General features: G+C 33.8%; 1 protein-coding gene across 5 annotated transcripts in view; it reads right to left on the reverse strand.

The window, feature by feature from the left end:
• csmd3b (CUB and Sushi multiple domains 3b) overlaps window positions 1–26,335 on the reverse strand; it is a 561,056-nt gene that overhangs the window by 44,370 nt on the left and 490,351 nt on the right. For all 5 annotated transcript variants that reach the window (XM_088601884.1, XM_088601883.1, XM_088601882.1 and 2 more), the window contains 8 exons: window positions 19,191–19,379; window positions 16,825–17,010; window positions 16,096–16,290; window positions 15,015–15,188; window positions 14,142–14,315; window positions 10,639–10,812; window positions 8,926–9,111; window positions 6,148–6,321 (listed from right to left, as the gene is read on the reverse strand). In XM_088601884.1, coding sequence (XP_088458010.1) covers window positions 6,148–6,321; window positions 8,926–9,111; window positions 10,639–10,812; window positions 14,142–14,315; window positions 15,015–15,188; window positions 16,096–16,290; window positions 16,825–17,010; window positions 19,191–19,379 — 1,452 coding nt within the window. The remainder of the gene's footprint in view (window positions 1–6,147; window positions 6,322–8,925; window positions 9,112–10,638; window positions 10,813–14,141; window positions 14,316–15,014; window positions 15,189–16,095; window positions 16,291–16,824; window positions 17,011–19,190; window positions 19,380–26,335) is intronic.

The following is a 26,335-nucleotide window of genomic DNA, read 5'->3' on the forward strand; positions in this document are numbered from 1 at the left end:
AATAATGAATAAGATTAATGCTTCCTTTCTGATTTATCTAAATAAAGTATAGTTCTGCATCATTCTGCTGACATGCCTCTGTACAGCTTCTTTGATTTCAGTTAAAAATTAAAATTTCTAAACCAATAACATACTGTAGTTAGCATTATAGCAAGTTATTAGTAACAATAAACATTTATTTTATATTAATAATTTGACAGATGGTTTCATCCAAGGTGAGATACATACTGTATCTATCCGTTTACACTGCTGGACATTTTAATGACACAAGTGTGCAAGAGTACAACAGCAGTTATAATCCCACCTCAGATTTAATAAACGACCACATAGCTACTGTCTAAAGCCTAACATCTACTTACACTGCTGCTCCGGTATACCCAACCATTTGACAAAATTGAAAACGTGTATATTTTTTTGGGAAATATGGTATGCTGTTATTTAAAGTTTACCATTACTCTAAAGGTAAGCAATGTAACTGTTGAAATTAATATCCTTTAACTGTTTATGAAAACAAAATCTTGACTGGTTGATAATGAATGTATGTTCACTAATCAGGGCTCAGAGAGTTTTGATATAAGAGTGACACAATAAAAATATGTCATTCTCTGTCGTAAAGCTGCTACACACTGAATCACGCACCTTGTGAGCCAGTTTAATCAATAGTCCATAATATATAGAGAAAAAAGTTATAATAATCAGAGATTTGGATTCCTGCTGTTGGGAGTCACAACAGACTCTGTACTGAAGCCAATGAATTGGTATCAAACTGAGATCATGTTGTAACATGGGGATATGTTTTCTGTATCTAAAAGGAGCTAAAGCTCGAACAGCCAAATGGCGCATATGGACCATCATCAATACATAATTGTCAAGACCACTTACATTGTGAAAAGATGTAGGCAACAATTTTGTACATGCTTTTGTTCCCAGGCAATCTTTGAGAGATTGTAAGATTTATCAGTTGGGTACACCTCATCTAAGAATGAGACATTTTATTATACCATGCTAAACCAAAAAGTGACACAAACAACAGGGATCTTATTGTAATCGTATGCCCATGAATGGGGTTCAACTCGGCTGTGTTCCACATTATATGTTGCATTCCTTACATCAAAAACAAAACCAGACTATAGTTATAACAGACACACTCCAAATTAAAACAAACACACAAATGACACCTCAAATCCCATTGATGAAACACAGAAAAACAGAAAATCCTGGGAAACAGAGAAAGCAGCTGAATTTGCAATGTTCAGTTTTAGGGTTTTGAAATTCTGCCAGGAAAACAAAATGCTCAAGGGCAGATTACAATAAAGAGCAGAAAACATCCAAAGGGCTTTAGAACTCAGAACTTGAAACCAGGGAAAAATCCTCTGATGTAGTGCTCCTGACTCTTTCAGTTTTTTTTTTGTGGGGTATTGACCTCAATATACTCTCTTAAAGAACCAAAAGGAACAGAATGTTTTTGTTTTAATTTATAAATTAGGAATGTAAATACTGTAGGGTATGTTCCACCATGTTAATCTGCAGGTTAATTTATACACTAAATGCATTCTATTGTTATATATATTAATAGTATTCTTGCATATGTATACATGTATATACAAAAAACTACAGTATGCTTACATTTTTCTAAAGACCCTGATAAGCATGTGAGAAAGAAAGTTAACATCTGAAGAACTTTAAATAAGCATTATTAGTAATGTAAAGTGTTTTATGCAAATATTCTGTGGGAAAAAAATACTAGACAAAATTGTATATCATGGAATTATGAAAAAAGTTAAGGATGTTACTAGATTTGCTCTACATTGAAACCAATCACCCCGATGGCAATTTTAATTCTTTGAATGAGATTTCATCATTTTTGCAGTGTTTAATAAGTTTTTTTGTTTAATTTTTGCATACTCATATGAATAAAGGTTGTGATCGTGCAGACTTTAGAAAAATAAAATACGTGATTATTACATGACAATGAATTCAGTTGCTGTCAATTTTAAAAGCAATGTTACGTAGTTCTAAACACAATGAACAAATCAAAAAGAAAACAAAACTAACATGTAACACTTGTGACAATCAATGATGAATATCACCCTGGCACTGCTTCTACTCCAACAATGAGTCTATGCATTCCCTTTCACAGATCTCCTGGGGGACCATGAGGGGTGCCTTCTGTTGTCACTTCTACCACCAGAGAAAAGGTCTTTATTTCCACAATACTTGTACTTGTTAGTACCAATACAATATGTCCATCCTTAGCATCACTGTTAAATGCCTTGGCATGGGTATACACATGGGTGCTACAACATGAGCTAAAGAAAACATTTTATGTCTATTTGAAACACATTAACAAATTTAACAAGAAAATCAAAAACAAGAGGGCACAAAGGGAACAAATGAAAAGAGGACTAAAAGAAGCAGGAAGCACTTTATACTTCAGAGTCATAATAAGTGCTTGGAACAAGGTACCCAATTCCAATGCAAACCTTATCACTAAAGCTGATTATGATTCCTCAGGAAGCAGTTTAATGAATGTCTTGTAAGCTACTGTACCAACAAAAAAATGGACTTGACATTCAAATACATTTACCTTATTCACCATAACCTTCATTTTCTTTTATATCTAAAATGGTACAGTATGAAACATATAAATCTGATTCATGTGGTATGAAACATATAAATCTGATTCAAATGGTATGGTATAAATATGGTATATAAAAATATCTTCTTAATACTAGTTTTATTACCTTGACTAATACTCAGCTGTGTGTTACTACAGCAGATTAGTCAATATGCTGTATAGGACTTTATTTGCATAGTGTAAACGAATGCATTAATAACTCTCAGTAAAGGATTTCCATGGTAAAAAGACACTGTGTCTTGCAATTCTGTAGTGAAGATGACATTTCCTCAAAGTAAACAATTTATAAAGCTGATTCCTGGTTGAGGAGAAAGAAATCTAAATATCTACATTTGTGAAAGTCTGTCCTCACTGAAAAATCAAAAAGGCCATTAAAAAATGAAGATAATTCATTATCCACTTGACAAGATATCCCAGACTTTAATGTGTGAATGCATCCGTTAATTTTGTTATAATATGTATGTTCTACCATTAAAACAACACTTTCGTAAAAAAAAATCCCAAAACTGAATTCTGATCCGTTACCACATATATTCAGTTCGAAAACTGAAGTTTCAAAATTACTTCTTATGAGGAGACTGCAATGTACTCTAGAAACATAATGAGTGGATGAAAAATAGCCTGCACAGTAAAATTTATTCTGCAAGAACTAATCTTTATCTTCCTCTGATGTTTAATTATAAACCATTCTAAATGATTTTGTGTCACAATTAAAAAACTCCTTTATCCATATTGCCTTACTTTCAATACAGCGCAATCAATTAATTATGCTCTTAACTTTAGCACAAATATCCATATAATAGCTGTGATCTTTATTCAAGATTCATATTCATGGCTCAGGAAGTAAGTCTTTGACAAGTTTATAAAATGCCTTTGAGATCTCTAACATGAATTGTATTTTGTGCATAGCACTGCTGGCCAGATTGGAGAATCTGGAAAATGTGTCTAGGGACATATGGCTCAAGACTTTCACAAAAACTCTTTCATATCAATGATGATCCCACTTCTGAGAAATCCTGACTTTTGTTACACTACACAGGCTTCTAACCAGGCTATCACTTATATTTTACTTCAAACTAAAATATCTAGCTTTCCCGGAGCTCCAACTGTACTGTCTTCAAGTGTTCTAAGTGTAATTTGAGAGAGCTATACTGTTTCTCCAACTTAAACTTCTTTGTACAGCTCTGAGACTTGCACTGTGGTCAGCTAACATTCTGATGAATAAACCAATACACAACAAACTCTTGTGAGAATACAAACATTGCATGTATCGATTTTCTAACCTACATTTTCCAGTACAGGGTCACAGGTGGCAAGTGGAGGTACCAGGCAGGATATACCCTGGACAAGATCCCAGTCTATCGCAGGGCACAAACTCGCACCAGGGCCAGAAGCCAATTAACTTCCCTGCATGTGGGACTGTGAGAGGAAACCAGAGCACCTGGAGGAAACCCAGGTGAACACATGGAAAACCCACAAACTCCATGCAGATAGCACCCCAGGAATAGAACCCAGGGCTCCAGCGCAATACTACCGTTGCACCACCATGCTGCCCAAAAACATTACATTTCAATTAATTAAATAATTAGTGTCAACAGGTGCAACTGTGTACATATGCCAATTGTTCTTAAACCTTTTTTTACCTCGGCCTCTGGTGGTGTTCACAATATTACTGCAGATCTTGTTGCAGTTGACAGTATGTAAAGTAGAAGTAAGATTTAAGGGCTTAGTCTTTTGGAACACTGGGGAAAATGAAGCAGACCTTTCTTTTTCTTATATACTGTATATACAGTATGTATTTCAGCCACTTTTATACCTGGCTAGAAACTTGCAATATATAACAATATATAAGCACTTTAAATCCTTCAAGTTGCCTATTCTGCTCCAACTTGATCAAACATGACTCACATTCCACACATTCCACAATAGCTAGGGAATAATAATCATAATAATAAAAAGAAGAAGGACGACTAAGTAGCAGGTAGGTGGATTATTATTGTTTTCATTTCTTTAATCTTTTAAAAAGACAGTTAAAATTCATAAATCATATCTCAGGTAATTAAAGGGGTCTTTTAGGCAGCAGTTAGATGTCTAAAATGTCTTGGTTTACAACAGGTTTATTTTAACTAAAAAGCTTTGGACTTTGAGCTATACAGTATATGGATATTGATTTATATGCTGTACAGTATATATTTATAGCAATGGACTGGAGTACCATCCAGGGTACGCCAGGAGTAGCATGCCTTGGCTCTGTTGATTGCTGGGTTTGGTTCCAGCTTCCTCGTGACCATGTACTGGATGAATTGGTTAGAAGATGCATGGATATACAAATATACTTTGGCAGGATAAAACATGTGCATGTGAACGTACATCGATACACCTATATGCAATGTGTACTAAAAACAACAGCATATACTGTACTACATATTAAAAAAGAAAGAGTATTATGAGATTATATCACATTTACAGTGCAAAATATATAAAAATGTTGTGGGAGATTCTGAGGTATTAATGAATTGTTTTCTGAGCTGATGAGATAAGATATGAAAACTATAGAGTTTAAATAAACGTCTTATATCTGGCATCGTTACACATATACATTACGAGATTTAGATTGTCAGGTGACAGTTACTGACATGTGATCTCTTCTTGTTTAAGTTTAACATCTGAGGTGTCACTAATGAGGGAAGGGTCCTAACACCTCAAGGAACACAACTCAAGATTGATCTTGTCTTTTGTGCACGTTAGTAATATACATTCCATATTTTAGCAGAATAAATCTAACAATGTAAAAAACCTTTTGAATAGAACATTCTAGAATGCATGAATAAGCCTTTTCATTTCTATTTTCTACCTCCTGTTCCATTGTTCTTATCTAATAAAGGCTGAGAGTACAGTTCACAAATACAATTTGTTCTTGTGTTGGTTTGGGGTTCAGTAGACCAAAAAATTTAAATATTAATTTGGTCAACAAGTTTGAGGGCAGACAAAAATTGCTGCAAAGATAGAAGAAGAAAAACATTCCCCTTGAGGATGGAGCTGCACTTTCTCACTGAGACACTTATGAGCAGATGGCATCTAATTCCAATAAAGGACAGCAAACACTGAATACCGTGAGGACTCTACAGATCAATTGCAAGTCAAGATTCAACAACTCCTGCAAAAAGATAAACTGAATGTCTAATTAAATTAAGAATACCAACACATTGTGGGAAAAAATGTCTTCCACAAATTGCTTTTCATCCACAAAGGAATCACTGAAAACCTTTAACAAATATGGAGGTTGAGGTTTACATTCCTGCTCGTTGTTTATTTGGTTATTTGATTTCCGCTTGATTCTAGAAATAATAAGAAGGCATTCCCATTTTAACTGATCTTATATAATATCTGAATTACAGGACACATTTGTTTAAAGTTTAAGTAAATTAAAACTATGAGTAAAAAGAATGTTTGATTATATTTGTTCAACTGTTTTCTTAACGTCACCTAAATGATTTTGATTTTGTTACCTGAACAATAAGGCATGGGTGCACTCCAGTGTCCATTCAGTTGGCAGGTTCTCGTAGATTGTCCTTTAAGCTCTCTCCCTCCCATGCAGGAGTAACGCACGGTTGACCCAAATGTGAATTTATCTCCAGTTAAAATACCATTCGGAGGTGAACCAGGATGACCACAGTCAATGACTGAAACAAACAAAGGATACAGTTGAACATTTTTGTTCTAGTTGTAATAAATTACATTGTTTTTGTCTATTTGATCATCTGAAAAATTGTCAGTAAAGTTTTAATAAAGGGATACACTAAAATGTTTGTACTACTGCATATTTCATACTGTTCCTTTTTTCTTTTTTTAGATTTTGGCTTTATGGATGGAACTCCTATACTTCACAGAGAGAAGACATGGTCTTCTAACTTGCTCATGTACTGTATGAGAACCAGCTGTATCAGACATTATCTTTTCACTTGAAGCTGTACAGAAGACGTAGAGCTGACTGGAAGAGGGAGACATCTCTTAATGAATCACTTCAAACTTGCAGTATCTAGCAAGTCCCTGCAATTGAAGAAAATTGAGAGCTTGGACCATGGAGCTACATTCATGTTTTGAGCCAAGCACCCTAAATAACTGAAACCTAAAAATCACCAACCTTATAGAAAAACAAAAACAAATCAGAGTTCAAGGACATTTCTTTCAAATTTACATTCACAAATTCTTTATTTCTTTTATCACTTGTGGGTGTATGTTTCACCTGAAACAGTTAACTTTGAAGCCTAACAGAACTACAAATGCAAAAGCAAATATAGTAAGCTCTGCAGGGCTAAAACACAGCAAGCCTGAACAACTGGGCAAACTGCAAAAATAGAAATGTCACAGCAGGAGCATTAAAAGATGAAGCACAGTTATGAAGTTAATTATTTTGTCGTAATAATACATTAAAGGGGAACTGCAGTCTCAGTTTCTCAGACCGGTTATTAAATCTCAAAATTGATCAATTGACAGTATCGCGAAATTTGACAAATTCTGAATTAAGCACAAAATTACTGAATAATCGGCATGTTGTCTCATAACACTGGTCTCACCACAGGTGTGAGTGAGAATTTGCAAAAATTGTGACATGAGGCATGCCTTTCTGCTCGCTAGTCACTATAATGACAAATATAATGTGATGTACAGTGAGTAGGTAGAGGTTGTGCAGCAGACGTTTTACTGGAGATGTTCCAATGTTATCTGCATGTAAAGTTAACTCGTACAGTAAGTTGTACTTGCCAGCTCAACCGCCTCAAAATCAGGAACAATATTTCCATTGGATTAAAAGAGATATATTTACCAGCCTGCTTGTTTACAATATAATAAGGTCACTTCACTTCACTGGGAGTTTGGTTGCCTCATTCTAAATCTCAGAATATGGAATCGAACATAACTGGACATTTAGTCTATTTTGTGTGTACATTTTACTTTCACTTTGGTTTGCAATGCACTCATCAATGCCGATTCTCTCTAACCCCAAAACAAAAAAAAAGTGTTGTGGTTCCCCTTTAAGTTCAGTGTAACCCTTTACCTTTTTGTCTTTGAATATTTATGGAATAAATAATAAGAAAGTCCTGCATTCAATTGGTAATTTTACTCCCAAGCTTTTTCCTCACAGGTATATAAAAAAATAATAAAATAGTTTAAAAATGATTACAGTTTCAACAACTGCATGCCAGCGCAGTGTAAATAACTAATAAAAAAGGGTAGTGTATATCATACAAAATGTTAAATGTACACCGCAAGGGATTTATTCTTATTACAGCAAAAAATACAAATCCTTGAAAGAGAGCTAAAATCTATAGGATTCAAGTTCTGCTATGAAATACACTAGAGTTATTAAAAAATCTATTTGATTCTTGTAATTCATTTTGAATAGGACTGACAAAAATGATGATTGAACTTCTCAGTTTATCCTCAGATGGGTATCTGTGTTGGCAGAACCAAGCGCACGTTTTCCTGCCGTGAAGAGCATAATTGAGTGTGCATCATCATTTCACTGCATGCCCCTGTTAAGCAATGTCTGCCAGTGCTGACAAAACAGAAGACTGTGTAATGCTGTTAGCTGCTATTCATTGGAGACAGACATGTGGTCCCTATACTCATTTTACTTAAATGAAAGACTCCCAAGATGTCATGCTCATGTAGCAGTTGTTTATCTTATCCTCTGTATTGCCAGCTTGAGAATGAAGGACTGGAATGTTTGTAAAGTTTAACACCCACGTGTCACACCACCATCTCAGAAAAACAATGGCTATTAAAAATTATACTTAATCTTTTTTTGTTGTTTAAATATAATTCAATCCTTTTTATGGATATTTTAAAAGCATTCTCCTATGGAGTCAAATTAGCTCTTGCCTTTTTTTAAGAGCAATAGTAAATACTTAGAACTGAAGATATAGAAAGATAACTATATATATGGAAAAGGCAAATAAAAACATATGTTAAAGAAACCGGGGAAAACTATTTCCTGTAACAAAAATTTAACATTACTCATTGTATGTTACAGGTGGGTTTCTTTTTTCCTGTCTCACATGGAGTGAAAATCAATTCATCCTTTATCATGTAACAATCAGAAATGAACACTTTACATAAACTATAGACAAGTGAAAGATATTGTTTTGTTAGATACCTAAAAAAGAAAATAAGATACCTAATTGTGTCATTCATTATACTGTATATATCAGTTTCATTTAAAAGGATTCAATGTGGACAATGTGGAGTATCTACACTATGTTACAAACTTCAAAATGACAACTTACCAATGCATTCAGGTAATGGTTTATCCCAATGCCCAACAGGCTGACAGGTTAGCACAGATGAGCCAAATAAATAATACCCAGGATTGCAATCATAAAACACTACAGTTCCAAAGGTGAAGTTCCCATGCTCTATCTTACTCTCCCTTATGGAATTGGCTGGGATTCCAGGGTCAGAGCAGTTGACCACTAAAGGCAGAAACAGACATGTTATTTGGAAGAAACATAAACATTCCAAACTATTTCTTCAATATGAAAAGCTTGAACCTCTGCATCAGTAAGTTCTATTACAAGAATTAAGCAACTTGTGAATCGAAATCATGCACAAGTAACAAATTTGTGTGCAAGTGCTTAAGAAAAATATGAATCAATGTTTAAATGTACTGCGCAAGTCGATAATACCCATCGCATTTCTTTTTTTTTATGAAAAAGCTGCTGGCCAATAACATTGTGGATATGCCTTGCTTTATTTATTACTGCAGTGATCAGTATTCTGCTAATACAGCAGGACATTACAGAGTATTCACATGATAATAAATGAAGCATACATTATTGCCATGCAAAGCTGTTAAAGGCTTTGAAGTACCCATAGCAGCAGTAAAGCCAGAAATTCTTGTCAAATGCCAAATACGTATACTTTCTCAAGATAAACTCAATGCAAAGTCTTCAATTTCAAATTGAACTTCTACTCAGTTCAATTTACAAAGTATCAGAAAAATCACATTTTTTCTATTTTTTTTAAGACTTTCACTCATATACTGTAGAGTATATGAGTGAAAGGAAGAAAAACACAAGATATTTGCATCACAAGATCATTTACAAGTGTGAATTGGTGTATAATTATTTTAAACATTTTTATTATTATATATTCTGACCAGATGTTTTCAATCAAAAATGGATTTATTTATAGAAATCATGACAGTCATTGACAATTTTCAATATAATAATAGAAGATTAAACAATATAATGTGTATTCATATGGAAATGTGTAATTAAGCCAGGATCATTTAACTTTGACAAAAACAATTTTTGCAGTAGTATACAAAACTACATCTTGAAATTTGTGAACTTTACAAGATGCTCAAGGAATTAATAGTGAATCAAAAAATAAATATTATATTCTTCAAAGCACATAGATGTGGGCTATTGCATAGAGAAAGAATTACAATACAAAACAATCAAGGCCAAATAAACTGGTAAAAAAGTTGAGTGTGTAATAAAACAAAGTTATGAAGGAACACAAGAAACTACTGAGGTAAAGGTTAATCACAATTTATACTATGAAGTTTGTTTCAGCTACTATCATGTTGGATTGTCAACCATGTGAAAGGCTTTAATGTCAAGGAAAAGTCAGAAAGTTTCAGGATTATTTTATACTCCTGTCAACGTATTTACAATGAATTGCTATGCCTAACACTTTCATAGAATGACATGTCTCTGTTAACAGCTCACGGAACAGCTATAATTACAACTTTTCAATAGTTATGTATATGAAATGTTTGTGCTATTTAAAAAAGCCATATTTTCTATACGCAGAATGCATTGTCTTGATAAAGAAACTACATAAAACTACAGCATAGCAACTACACTACCTAATGGCAAAATATAGCATTATGAAATTATTTTGTAACTTCAGAAATTCCTTCACAATGAATTGGCTTATATTTAGATATGAGTGAGCACCATATAAATAGAAGACTTAACTTTTTTCCCCACCTTTACATGTCGGTGGAGGATGACTCCACTGTCTATTGGCCTGGCACTGAGCCCGTGTAGGTCCTTCCATAATATATCCAGTGTTACAGGAGAAGGTGACAACATCATTCAGATTAAAACCATTGCCAAGTGTTCTGCCATAAATTGGACTGCCAGGATGGCCACAGCTGATAGCTAGGAACAAGACAGAAAAAAAAAAAAACATCTTTGAAATTGAACAGAGTTTTGTCTATTTCACATTATGCAACCTTAAATTTTTATAGAAAAGGTTCTATAGCAATTGTTCAACCAAAAAGAAACTTACATGTGTTATCTGCATGTATTAGCAAATGCAAAAAAAACTCTAACACAAGCAGAAAAAATAGATGTGCTGATTACTATTACAAAATACACACTTACTGTACAAGTGTCTTAATACAGCCATATTTCATAAAGAGATGGTAGCCAGGCTACTTCTCCGCTACTGTATTTATAAAGAACAGCTGCGCAGTTTAAATAAAGCTTATGTGGCTAACATAGGATTGATCTACAGTTTAAATAGCTTGCATGGGATAACTGCAAATTATTAACCAGCAATTCTCTGTAAATAATGACAGCTGAAAATGGTTAAACCATATGGCTAGAAATGTATATATTTAAAATAAAAAATCAGCAAGAGATGTGGAAATGGTATAAGGATTTTAAAAGTATGGTTCACTGCTATTTACATATTATCTATTCACATGGTTCTCTGTGTTCTTATCCTCATAATATTCACAAATTTAGCAAATTCAGTTCCGTAACACTAAAACAGGAGTTCAAATACTCAACTTTGTAACCTGAAAACTAAAGAAATTCGTAAGTCACAGGCGGTTCCCCTGGTTTTTTACAAGTTGCAGAGTTTTGAAAATAATACTTCCTGGGCGAATTATCATAGAAGAGAGCTGCCACTGCAACATATTTGAATGAAATTAATCTGGATTCTACAGAAGATCCCCTATCTTGTCAGCATGGTACAGGTTGAATTCTGAGAAAGAAATATTTCATTTCCCCCTGCTTTTACCTTTAATGTATCTTTTAGTGCTTTTTTTCTACTTAATGTATGAGAAACACTGAGAGGGCCTGTGCAGTTGCATTTTGTATTTAACGACAGAACAGTTTATAAGATTTTTCTCTAACAAAACTTCAGCTTCTGTAAATTGTACCAGCTACATTTCATAATTACAGTAGTAATTTCTTTTAAATTGTACCAATTCCTGTTTAATTTCACAAGCTTTCTTATTCAAAGAATTCAAAGCAGTATTATTGCTTGTTGATTGTGTGATCCCACCTACTGTACATGATTGCAGTGCTGAAGCTATTTTCCTTTTTAAGATACTTATTTCACATTGCCCACTTTCTGCCTTTTAATTCAAGAGCCTTTGAAAATTGTTTTTCCTGCTATCATTTTTCAGATTTCAAATAATTAAATATTCTTAACAGCAGCTCGGTTTCAGCATAAATTGTGATTACTGGATAAGTACATGGTTGACTATCAGTGAAATGTTATCAGAAACAAGATAAGCATTTTAAAAAGACTGAGATTTTTTATCCAAAAAGATTTCAGTTGCAACCTTTGCTGTATATTTTCAGTATTAATGTTATCTTTACAACCTTTTCTGTTATGGAATGTATATTCAATACCACAATATAAAAAGCACTGCACAGGAGTAATGTTTTTGCTATTGTGTTGTTATTTACAATAAATTGTAAATTGTATCTGCTGCACAGTGTATTTGAGGTGTGGATACAATCTTGGAGACAAAACTTAAAATGGAAATAATACATTTCTGGGGTACCACTTTCCATGTAACACAAAAACATCAGTTGATTGCACTTGCAAAAAGAGATAGCAGGCTTTAAATTATTCAATTAAACTCACAGAAAAAAAACACAGCACACAGTATATTCTGTTAAAACATTTAGATTAACAAATCATTCCACCAATCATTTTAGTAATAATAATGCAATGACCATAAATTTCTATTTCTGAAAGATTATACCTTCTCTTTGTTTTCAACATTTAAAGTACACTCCTCCACCATAAAACAGAAGCTTTGAAAAACAAAATACAGTTTTATGGGTGATCTAAACTAGTTAAACATTTTTCCAACTACATACAATGCAGTGTTCAAAAATAAAAAAAAATTGTATTATATTAGTGTATTTAATTCCTGAAAAGATCAGTTACTACCTGCATGTAATGTTCATTTTCAGAACATTAATTTCAGCAACCAGCAGACCATATTTTATGTTTTTACATATGAAAGTACATGAACAAAAACCCAGGAAAACTTTTACAATTTTTAACAATAATCACCCTTGTTTTTATATAGAGGTTTTCATCCCAAAGGATCCCCAAGTGCTAGAAACATATGGAAAGATCCATTTAATCCACCACTTAAATTCAGCACCCACTAGACAGAAAGTGGATCAAGTGATTGTTCAAAACCAGAGTGAAAAACACAGTCATATGCACCATGCTAAATACTTTTTTATGACCAAGTGGTCGAGACCTTGGTATACTGTATGGCCTCACGCGAAGGACTTCATCTACTGTCCACCAATGTAATGCTGGTTACAACACTGAGACATTGCTTACAAAACTCTGGTACACAGCGAATCAAACCACATACTGATCTAAAAGTACCATTGGCAGCATCAACTTTTTTTTTCACTGGAGAACTCTCATCATCCAGGAACTGACTAAGCACATTGTCGTTTATCGTCTGAAATCCAAAGAGATCAGACTAAAAGGTGATAAAAGTGCTAATATGTCTTTGAGTGGAGCTCATTTGATTAGCATTGGTTACGAATATATAACATCTATACAGTATATAAACACTGTAGCATTTTTAATTTCCACAAATGTTTCAAATCATCCTCTTATCTCCAGAGGAACAAGTAAAGGTTTATTCCATGCTGAAAAGAAAAAGAGACATAACGATTTAGCAGTGGTGCCTTCTTCAGGTGTCAACTTTTTCTTTTCCTTTCAGCATGCAATAAACCTTTTTTTCTTGTGTCGCTTTTCTTTTCTGCATGGAACAAACCTTTACTTGTACCTACTTGTACTTCTTCAATCCTCTAATCTCTCTTTGCTGTAAGGTGCAGGCATGACCTAACATTTTGACCAAGGATGTCAAAAATGAGCAGTAGGATAACCAATAATAGCATGGCATAATTATACATTGCACTGTATTAATGGGTTAACAGATCTATATGTACTGTTAAGTGTTAAAATTAATAACAGTTTGAGTTTAACTAATGAAGCACTTTCCACCAAGTTAGGGAACTTGTCTTTTTCTTTATAAATGTATAAAAAAAGAAACATTCTTACAGAAGACAGGTGACGAAAAGCCCTGGGAGATTTTCATGATACGCTGTATTTGTATTACGTGGGTTGTTAATTAAGCAGGTCTTAACTGAACATGGAAAAACATTTGAGGAGTTGAGTCCTTTCCATAGCTATTAAAATTGTCACTTACGCACACAGGCTGGGAGTTGACCTGACCAGTTGTGGTCTTGTTGACAAATGCGCACAGAAGAGCCAATCAAGCGAAATCCAGGAATGCACTGATATACCACGGTATCTCTATAACCAAAGTTCTCACCAATCACTTGACCATTAACAATTGGTTCAGGGACACCACAATGTCTAGCTAGACAGGAAAAAATGAACAACAATTAAAATCACAAATGTTTTTCTGGTGTTTACTTTTTTTTAAAGATTGAATACAAAAATAGAATATTTATCAGGTATATTTACCACTGATGAGTAATGAATTTTAATTACAAAATGGTACTGCAACACTTTTCAATTAATCATTTTTAAGGCTAGTTTTACTATCGAATGTTGAAAAGTAACACATTAGTCAATTAAACCAAGGAAAAGTAACACATTAGTCAATTAAACCAAGGAACTGAAATGACAAATCTAGTAGGAAGAAACAGTAATAAGGCTAAAACATTTTAACTTTCCTTTTTCTTTTTCCCTTTCCTACAGCTTACATTATTTTTTTAATGTTGTACCTTGATTTGTTCCTATTTTGTACAATGACTTGTGGGTTTATAATATAAAATGGAATAATCAGTCAATATTCACTATGGACTGTGCATTATGAAAAATAACATAATTTCACAAATTATGAAAAATTCCATATTCCACTACCACTCAAAAGTTTGTAATGAGCATACTTTGGAGAATACTCCATCACAACTCCTAAAGGCAGATTTTGTCAAAACTGTTAATTACTTAATACAAATGTTCACATTTGATGCTGTATTTTTAAAGATTCTTACTACAGGTATGTGATTGTAACAAATTAAAGATGTTAAACTTGTACATAAGATTCTCATACCAAGGCATCTGGTCTCAGACCCACTCCACAGTCCGGATGACAAACACTCCCTTACTGTTGATCCAACCAACATGTAGCCAGCATCACAGGTGAAAATAGCTGTAGCTCCAAACGTTGTCTGTGTTCCAATTTTATTCCCATTAGGAGGAGTAGGTAGTTCCCCACAAGAAATAACTGCAATAGAAAGCAATTTAAAGCTTGCAAATGTGTCAGCTTTAAAGAATAGTCTACATCTATCAAATACCAGAGAAAAGATTATGGAAAAACAAACTATGATCACTTTTCAGTTTGTTTTATATTATTTTCAGAATAGCAAGATGTCTAAAAGTGAAAATGGTTTAATTTGCTTCTTTACGTACCTATGTTGCTAAAGTTTTACACTTAATTAATCAACCATTGTTTGCAAACAATAACTATATACAATTATTTTGAGTTGCATAATACTGAAATTTAATAAAATGGAACTTTGCTTATATCCACATCTATTCAAGCTGAATGTAGAAGACACTGTTTTTTTTAACTGCACTATATGAATTTCTATACTCTAAATCACCTACTGTTTCTGTTCAATATAAATCACTTCTTCTACCTCCTACAAACTGTTTCAAGCACACATTTTCCTTCCATACAATAACCATATCCGCTTCATTCTATAGATGGTCTTGGCCAGCCAGAGCATAACCTGTCAGGCATGGGGCACAAACTGGGATTACATCCTGCAAGATAAGCCAGTCCATTGCAGGGCACAGACACGCACACACAGAGACAATTTATAGACACCAATTAACCTAGCCTGGTTCTTGTTGGAAAGTGAAAGAAAACCAGACCTCATGGGGGAAAACAACATCAGCACAGGGAAAACAGGCAAACTAATGGCACCCCAGCCTGGAATTGTATTCATGACTCAAGAGCTGTGAGGCAGCAGAAGTGCAGCAGCAGCCACACCACCATGCCACCCCCATATGTATATTATTGATGGAAATTGAATACAATTTCTAGTGTTAAAGCTGCTCCTCAAAAAAAAGAAAATATTATAAAAAGTATTTTTCACTGTTAGAATAGAAAAATTGCCTCCACTTACTCTGACAGTGGGGTCGCTCATTTCTCCAGCTCCATATCCCATTAGCCAAGCACTGGATAGACACGGGTCCCAGTCGGTAGTAACCAGGATCACAGCTAAAAATAATCTTTGTTCTGTATTCATAATGAGAACCATTCACTATCCTCCACCTCCCATGCTCCAGTGAAAAAGACCCAATACTGGGACAAACGACAACTTGAAGAAAAGAAAGTATTTCCATTAACTTTATGCATATCATTGCATTGCGACATTGATCTTTAAAGAAAAAAAAAATAATACTGCAAGTCCAATTTCCACAGTAAAAAAACTGAATTAATCTTAATATTGTATTGTTATGAATACATTTATATCTAATGTTATTCAGAAATACAAAAAAATAAAAGCTTACAAATAAAAAAATAACGTCTACTGTATTTCACAAATTCAAATATATATACACCCAAGTTATGCAAATTGAGACATATATAAAGTATAAAGTGACTCCACTTATTTGAGTGCTGAATTATCACATAAATCAAAAAGCAAAATGTTGGTAGTGTATTTTTTTTGTCATTGTTTAACCTACCTAGGCAATTAACAGTGCTGTTTTCTTTAAAGGACTGTCAGGGAAGGTTATACCAAAATGCAAATGTTTTTAAAATGATCTTTGCATACCTTTTATTTATTCATTTACTTTTTGAACAGAAAGCATTTCTGGCATACAAATTTCTCAGAAGGCCTTCTGCATACCTGAGCATCGTGGAATTTTATTATGATTGCTCCATGTGCCATCTGGTTGGCAAACAGCACTTGTAAGCTCCTTGGACGAAAGCCTGTAGCCATCATTGCAAAAGTAGGTTACACGAGTACCAACGGAATAGTCAGTAGTCAGTACACCTCCATTTACTGGCGCTTTAGGTACACCACAGGAAACAGCTAAAAACAAGACAGAAGAAATCAAAGCTTAATTTGATCTGCTGCGTTAACCCATAATTTCACAACTACAATATGTACATTATATAACTTCACTCACCCGTTTCAACAATATGAAAAGCATACAATACATAGAAAAATATAAGAAAGGCAGCAAGTGAACCATTATGTTTGTTTGGTCAGTCTAGCTCATTCGGTTGCTGGCAGTTGATTGATCCAAGGAACTTGCTTTTTCTCAATATTGTAGTAGGAAAATGTAGAGAACATGTTAGAAATCTATCATCTAGATACAGTGCATAACCAAACCAATGTACAATATTGATGTATACGGTGCTTGACATAAATTAGCAGGTAAAAAACATAATTTTGCAATTAGTTGAGTATGTTTCTGTGGCAATCTTAAAAATATCCATATTTCATCTGTGGAAACAATATTTACCGAAGTAAGACATTCAAATCAATGCAAAGAAAAACTTTCAAAGCCATGATCTTAACCTTGTCTGAAACAGATTTGTTCATATTAAACCTGCAAGACTTAATATAATTGGGAAGTTAGTACTTTTTGTAAAAAAAAAATATAAAAAGCCTCTAAACATACTTAAATATCTCAATTTATTCAAAGAGTATTCAAAGACACTGATTTAGAAGGAAACAGTTTTTAATTAGTTAGGATTTAACTGCTGAGATACCTTTTGTGCTGGTGCTCTGTCATATACAATACTGCATGTATAATGAACTGCACTTAAAAACATAATGCATTAGTTTAACATCAAAATATAGTAAACAAAAGCCTACATATAATGCTAGGGTGCATATGACACGTTAATGCTCAAACCTATTATTAAATCAAAGCAGTATAAGTACTAAAGGGGTCTAATTTATTAATGTTCTTGTTGCTTGCAATTCTATTTTGTATACCTTCTTTTACTTCTCTTTAGAATCCCAAATTCTACTCAAACAGAAGTGCAGCATTGGTACAGCATATGTACATGGTTGCAGAATCGAAATGATGCACACTACAGTACAATGCTTCCCAGAGTTGATGATCTGTTGGACCTCGTGCCAGGTAAATAAGATCACCAGTCCTTCACACACATGTTGTGGCATGCCAGGGAAGTCACAAATAAGTGCCTAAAAGGGCTCACTTGCACTAATCCAGTTATAGAACGTGACAGCGTAAAATTCTCCAGTGTCAGAAGACCCAGATTTGTGGTACCATCACCATCTAGGACATGGTGTTGGGTATGCTCTGAGCCACTAAGTGACTCAGATTGAATCTCATCTGGGGCAGACAGAGATTGACATGAACGTTCCACGTTTGGTTAATTGATTGTTGCCAAATGAAGAAAATTAAATTATTCTTACTGATAGTAAGTAGATATATACATTGGGGTCATATCAGAACATAAATATTTTAAGATTATATAGTATCAGTACATATACTGTGCTAGTTATAAAGGCAGTGTCACATTGAAAATGTGATTTAGAAAACAAAAAGTTTTGCATCCCTTTATTTGATGATTACAGATGCTGAAAACCTGTAGGTTTGTTTTAGTATTATTGTAGAAAACATTGTACCCTGGGACACTGAGGGAAACTCATAAAGCCATTTAAGTGTCACTTAATATTACCGCAATTTTTCCATTTTTTCTGAGGGGAATAAAAAATCTGTTCACATCATTTAACTTCGGATAAACAACTCTGGCACTTAGTTCAAAGAATGTTTGCATTTTTTAAAACATGATTTTCTAGTTCTTTATGTAACATTAAAATCTGCCTTTTTCCTTGAAACAAAAAACGGAGCAGTCCAGACATTGAAGCTTATTTGCTTCCACAACATATCAGATGTAAAACCTACTAAACAAATTTCACATTTTCTATTGTTTATCTTTACCATGTATGAGCCCTCAGGTGCAAGCATAGCCATCAGAATTGTTTCTTAGATACCCATATACAATAAGCTTGCACATGCAGAAAGGCTTATAGTATTTGTCAGTTTTTCACTGTTATACCATGCGGATTCCATGCACTTATTTTGTCATAGTTTTTGTATGCATCATGCTTTACCATACACCTTTATGCTTGTTGGCATTTCTCCCATTTCAATGTGCTTTAATATACAAGTTTGCTGGTACACCAAGATGAACGTTTCTAGAAAGGATTCCTGAATGGAACTGTTTTACCTTGACATGCTGGAACTGGAGCATCCCATGTATAAAATCCATAGGGTGTCTTCCTACAAACAGCTGTATTTTTTCCAATAAGTCTGTAGCCTCGATCACAAGCCCAACGGACCAAACTGTTCAGATGACCTCCTGTCTGACTTATGATCGATCCATGAGCAGGTGAATCTGGAGTGCTACAATACAGTGCTGAACAAATAACAGGAATCATTAGCAATTTAAATCCTAAATCACTGTTTATTTTACTAGAGAACACATTCCGCTATCTACAATGGAGTATAACTGCTGGACGTACAACAAAGTAGTCATACCCATGTATGCAATAATTCCAAATTGCTTCAGGAGCAACATATGGTTTCTCCACATGTTGCAAATATTTGATAGAATCTCTCTTCAAGCAATTTCCATATAATTGTACATTCACTGTCAACACACATATTTAAAGACTTAATTTTTTAAGCTGCTGTATTCAGTTTTTAATTAAATAATAAAAAGCTGGAGTGAATGAGAATGGATTTCTGGAATGTTATATTTTGCTATCATTTTCTTCCAGCTTGCTTCTCACGAACTCAGGAAATCTGAAAAGTGAAATGTTAGTTCCTGGTTATTCCTGTTAAAAGCATCGTATGTTTACTTATATAAAATCCCATTATGTGTCATTTTGTAACATTATTTATGGCATTTTGTGTATTTATGTTCATATTTAATGAGCTATTAAAAAATATGAAGAAGGTAATATAAAAAACAACAAATTCATAGACACTTTAGTTCATATATAAATAGAGGCTTTAATTGTAATTGATCAAATGCTTTTTTTTAGTTAAAAAAATATTTTTAACTTAAAATGGATTAGTAAATTATTATCATCATAGCCCACATATTTTTATAGTAATTAAATATTATAGTAACATTTTATCAAAACCTCATAAAATGTAATTTTGAGGTATTATGATGAATTAATTGGTGTCCAACCTGACTATGATGTAAGTGTTAAAGGTATATCTAATCTTTTTTAAAAAACTTTTATATAATAATATCATTTTTCATTTTTTTTTCAGATTATGGCACTTTCAATATAGCTCCCTCTTGTTTTCTGAAAACTAAATTAATTGGAAAGCAAGTGGCTATGAAGTATTTCAACATGAAAGGGGAACACCCAAAGGTATATGTGTTAATGTGGTTCAAACACCTTCACATTTTGACTATTTGAATTTCATTTCATTTTATTTTCAGAGGACAAGTGGAAGTCTTACAAAGACCTGGTCACTATCTGAATCAGAAAAGAGAAAGAGATTAAAAAAAGGTTCACTTTTTCATCAGTTAAATTGTTGTAGTACACTACACAATTACATCAAGGCCTGCCTTTTGCTTCACAGTCAGGCTGGACAATTATGGTAAGTGATCTGTACTTGTATTAGGGCATTGTGTTTGATGATGTGTGTCTGAATCCACTTGTGTTTTCTAGTGGACAATACATACAAAACATACAGTATATAACATTAATCCATCTATTCATTACCAGAAATCCTCTTATCCTGGTAAGAGTCCTGGAAGCAGATGGCACAAAGCAAAAAAGAGATCTCATGACTGCTTTCTCTCTGGATGTGATACCAGACCCTTTAGAGGCCATGGAGAAATAGAATTCAGACTAGCCAATTAAACCTACATGCTAAATGCTCACCCATCATGCTGCCTCAGATATATTGAACACTGTGCCAAATTTAATAAGAACTCAATATAACACACATAATGGGATTTTTAAAATGGAGGTTATCATGTAAAGATATATAATATTATCACTGATCTGATTTTTTAAAGTAAATATTTCTGTGAAAACAGTAGAAGTAATAATAAACTAATAACCTTCATAAAGGTTTATAGTTAGCAAAGGAGCTTATGTTTATGGAATGATGAACTATTAAAGTGAGACGTTGCTTAATTTTTAGTGGGAGAATTTAAAAACCGGCACCAGTATTTTTATTAAAAGTAATAGTCATATAATGTTGAAAAACAGAAATGCATCATTAATTTTAAGAGCTGGCATGCGATATTAATAAATTCATATATTAAAACCCTTACTAATATAACATACTGTAGTTCATTGCAAAAGTCAAACATTTTTAAACCTTACTCTTCTTCAAAACCCACTTTGCATGCACAAGTTCATGCTGAAAAAGAACAAAGACATGAAGAGGATGCACAAAATAAAACATCAATAGAGATGAACTAACTAATGTACTGGCTGCATCTGCTTTTTAATGTTTGATTGTATCTTATATCCAATTACTCTATACCCATTTTATTATGCATGATGTACTGTATGTGCTTCTCCAGACCATTCTTAAGTTCATTAATAAGGTATTATTCACTGAATTGTGTGCATCGGGATGGCATGGTGGAGCAGAGATTAGCATTGCTGCTTTGTAGCACTGGGGCCCTGGGTTCAATTCTTGGGGGCTACCTGTGAGGAATTAGTATGTTCAAGTAGGTCTCCTCCAAGCGTTCCATTTTCTCCCACAGTCCAAAGACATACTGGTAGGTTAATTGGTTTCTGGGAAAATTAGCCCTAGTGTGAGTATGTGTGTGTTTCTGTCTATGTGTGCCCTGCGATGGACTAGCAACCTATCCAGGGTGCGTTCTGCTTTGCACCCATTGCTTGCCAGGATAGGCTCCCGAGCCTGTGGCCCTGTACTGGATAAAGCATTGAGAATGGGTGGATATATGCATCACTGCTAACACCCACCAACTAAACCCTTAATTCTGGAACTTGTATTTACTGTATGTTCAAGGTAGTTCTGGAGATGATGCATATATGTTATTATTACATGTGTAAAGACAATAGAAAATAAACCCTAAAAACAGAGACACATAAGTAAAATGCATGTCAAAAATGATGTCATGGTTAATTCAGAAGATATGTCCAGCTGTTTAAAATGGCATTTACTGCATAAAAATCAAAATTATTTCAGTTTTGCTTAAAATAAGTTTTCTTTATTGCTGCAAGCTGCAATTATAATTTACTGCAATCTTGGGTGATATATTTTGTGAAACACTTACAACATGCTAAAAAACTGCAAGAAACAGATTTTGTCATTTTTGTTACACTGAAGTTTTTTTTGGCATCTTGGTAATGAGTCTGACATTTATAAAACATATTTTACAAATGATGTAAACACTTAACACCAATAGTCTTTTTTAACAGTGGCATTTCATTGTGCTGTTTTTAACAAAATAACATTTTTTAACAATTACAGTTTGTATTGTGTGGTGAGTAGTGTTTTGTAGATTTAAATAACTAAAAATAAAACTTCAGAAATGTTTCTTCAAAAATGTAACTCCCATAATAAAACTCCGTTATTAATTTAACTTAGGCAAGTACACTACACTACGTCACAGAATGATAATGATCACATGGTATTTCCATGTATTCTGTAAAAAACTGAAGAGGCAGTGGAAATCAATATAATGGAACAGAAATGACTTTTTGTACTACCTCAGGGTAAATTCAAAACCCATTTAAGTCTAAATTACTACAGAGCATCTGTTGAAACATATACAGAGCAGTAACTTTGCACATTTTATATTGAACAGATAGTGAGGAACTAGCCACAAATTGCAATTTTGTATGTTTCTAGAAAAATCTATACATTACCCATTTATTTTGTGAAAAAGGAGAAGTTGTAACGGTGGAGGGAAAAATAAAAGTATGCTGTTTTTTTAAAAAATGTTTGTTACCTCGTTCAAATCTATATTTCAAATCAAGTTACAACTAAATTTTATATCATGATTGAAATATAGAAGCTTGTGATTTGGGGGGCAAATTAAGCTAACCTGGTTTCAAATGAATTTGATTTTGTTATGTTATTTCTTTTTATTTCTGCTTCTGCACTTTGTTAAAATTAATAAAAATGGAGGCAGCTGTTAGAACATATGCTTGGACAGACAGGTGAATGATTTGAGCTTAACAAGTTGGCTGCATTTAGACTCTAAGCCAGGGATGTCATAAAAGGTCTGTAAAATCATATCCTCGGCATCAGCATGTAGAGATGTAAAAATCCTTATGGAGAAAATGGTATCAGCCCCAGAGGTACCTATGAACCTCCACACAGCTGTTTTTCACTTCACTTCTGATCTCTCAGGATTTTAGTCTTATGTACTTTTGTTCCCTGAAATCCCCCCCAAAATAATTTAACTAAAATTTAACTGTAGAATTAAAATAAGGTTCCTAAAAAAACAGATTTCTTACTAGCCTATACCCATGGAAGATTATGTTCCAAAGCAATTTTAGTACTTTTTTGCTTTTGGTGAAGGTGGTATTTTGGAACTTTAGAACTAATTCCTGCTGATAACTGCAAATATTTTACTTATTTAACTCTACTGAAGTGATCACTACTTCAGTGTTTATTTTATGTTTAATTTATACAATTAAAAGGGGCAGAATGAGGGATCAAATTCTTTCTTGTCTAATGCATTGTTTTAGGTTTGTTATTATACTTCAATTTTCCATTCCAATTATATAACAGTAGTGGGATGAATATAGCACAAAATCAAGAAATAAAGTTAGGAGTACAAACTAAGATGGGAAGGCAAACATAATCTAATCTCTGAATCTAAGATCTACTGCCAGGATCTCAGTTTCAGAAAATACACATGCACAACATTGTTGGTTTTGTCCTTCAAATCTCTCTTATAAAGCCACTAAAAATATTTTTCTCAGCATAAAAGTGCCTTCTTGGAAATTTGGAAAGTAAGCAGTTTAATAAGATTTAACAAAACATTTTCCCCTAACTACTTTAAAAGCTGTGAGATATGTTTCTTGATTTTCCTTTCTTACCACAAGGGTTTTTTGAAAGGTGTTCTATGTGGTGGGACCTTTAGTTTAAGTATTTACATGTTGCATTTTGGTCAAATATTTCACTATCCTATACTTCCACTTAATTGCTATGCTGATGACATTCAGATCTATTCAGAGGCCAAATCACATGCTACTCATGCAGTTTCTACATATTACTGTAGTTGTCTGTCTAATATCAAAATACTAATGCAACAGAACTTTCCTAAGATAAAATATGACAAGACTGAAGCTATGCTCATAGGCTCCCAAGATTAGCTGGTTGGTGAATGTTTCAATGTACGTAGTGTTACTTTGGACCATGTATTTTCATGTGAAGCCCATATTAGGAATGTGCATCTTTCTTCCACCTGCATAATTTGCTAAATTAAGACCTTGTGAAGAGAAGATGCTGACATTAGTGGTGTTTATAGTTACATTCTACAGCAGACTTAAAATACTTGTAAAGTAAGAGTAAGAAGGAGGCTTCATGTAAGTTAAAGGACAATGTTCTCAATAAAAGCTGTTGCATTTTTTACAGAGGAGCTTGCTTGTTCAAGGATCCTGTGATGATAAAGATAGACGGTTAAGTAAGAAAAAAATAAAAATAAAATCGTCCCTTTTTCTTGCATGTCTGCATGTCATTTTTTATGTGTAAACCAATTATGGCACTTATTATTTAAAATTCAAATAACTCACAAATATAACAGTGTTATGCTGCAGACCCTGAGGCTTCAGGTTTCATGCATTCTGAACAGCATTTCAGCCTTTGAAAGCATAAAAAGAAGAGCAAAGCATCTCATTTTATCCTTGAATTTGTCTACCATTTAAGTCTTCCAACCAAGAAGCAAGCAATCATTATTTTCAAAAGAAATGTTTACTTTAAAAGAAAAGGATTAAATAAACAGATCACAAGTTGTGAGAGTTATTTTTTTCTTAAGGAATTCAAATACGGTACCTTTATTCCTGAAGATTACAAAGCAGAAAGAGTGGGCCTATTAATATGGGCTGTATCTTTTTTTGTTTGAGTAGCATCCAAGCTGTTCTGAACTCCAAAGTCCAGAAAAAAAACACAAGTTATAAAAAAGGATTCTCTGGCCCATGCTGCCTTATTCCATCTGTTATAGTTTATAAAGTGACTCTTCCTCCCTCTCTGAAGACCATCTGACCTGTGTTGAGGATGCAGTACTTTAAAACCAAGCCCATCACCCTCTATCAACAAGCTCTTACTGCTGCCAGGATGAAATATTACTCTGCAATCACAACAAACTATCAGAACAACCCAAGGGTTCCTCATAGACCTCTTGAGCAGATCGTACACACTCTGAGTGGTATAAAGACCTACACACTTCTTGCCCTGGCATATCTTTTTATTTCAGGGATAAAATCAAGAACACAAGTGCAATATTTCCTGTATTAACACTTCTGCTTAGGACATGCCTGTAGCTACACCATCAGTTCTTCCCTAAATGTACTAAAATAAGTTAAGACTTTCAACTTACCCACTAGCATCTTCTCTCCAGACTATTCACGCCTGTCACTACCTCTGTGAATCCCCAGGTTCTAGTTTTTTTTCTCCATAACTGCGCCGATACTGAGGTCATTGTGTGGCAATGACCTGACAAGTCCCCTAGCCTCCACGTGAAGTATTTGGTCTCTTAGATTTAGTTTATTTTTATCTCAGTTATCCTACAATCCTCCTGGACTGCAATGTTGTATTTATTGGTCTGTTTGGTACAGTATTCTCACAAATGATGGGTTCAGCACTTGGAACACCTCTTCATCATATTTAGGCTGACCTAAACTATTGGCAATGTGATTAAAAATCACATTGATTTTTCCTATAAGGAAAATCAAAACCACTGCTGATTATCAACCAGTTGCCTCCTTAATTTGTTATGACTATAGATGTTTTTCCAGGATGTCCAGGAGCCCTTTTTCACTAAATAACAGGCAGACATGACTCTTAGAGGAGGACGGATTGTGAGTAACTGACAATTTCAGGGACTGGACTCTTTTGAATTGTAGCTTTCACACTGTCTCCTGCTATCATCTACAGTACTACAATAAGAAAGGACATACTTTTAATATGCACATTTCATATATTACAAGGATACCTTCTTCTTTCTCTTCCTCTGCCTGGGCTATTTTTAAAATTTTAAGCTATTCATTTTAAACTTTTGAATTTTTAATTGCATCTCATTCTCAAATACAGGCTCCAGCTGGGAAAAAAGTACTGCAGCCAGAACTTCACAAAAGCACAATGAGAGTAGCATGTTACTCTCATTTACATTTGGTAGTTATCATTATTTAA

This window comes from Lepisosteus platostomus, chromosome 12 (assembly GCF_059453375.1).
Source record: "Lepisosteus platostomus isolate fLepPlt1 chromosome 12, fLepPlt1.hap1, whole genome shotgun sequence".
NCBI classification, from domain to species: domain Eukaryota; kingdom Metazoa; phylum Chordata; class Actinopteri; order Semionotiformes; family Lepisosteidae; genus Lepisosteus; species Lepisosteus platostomus.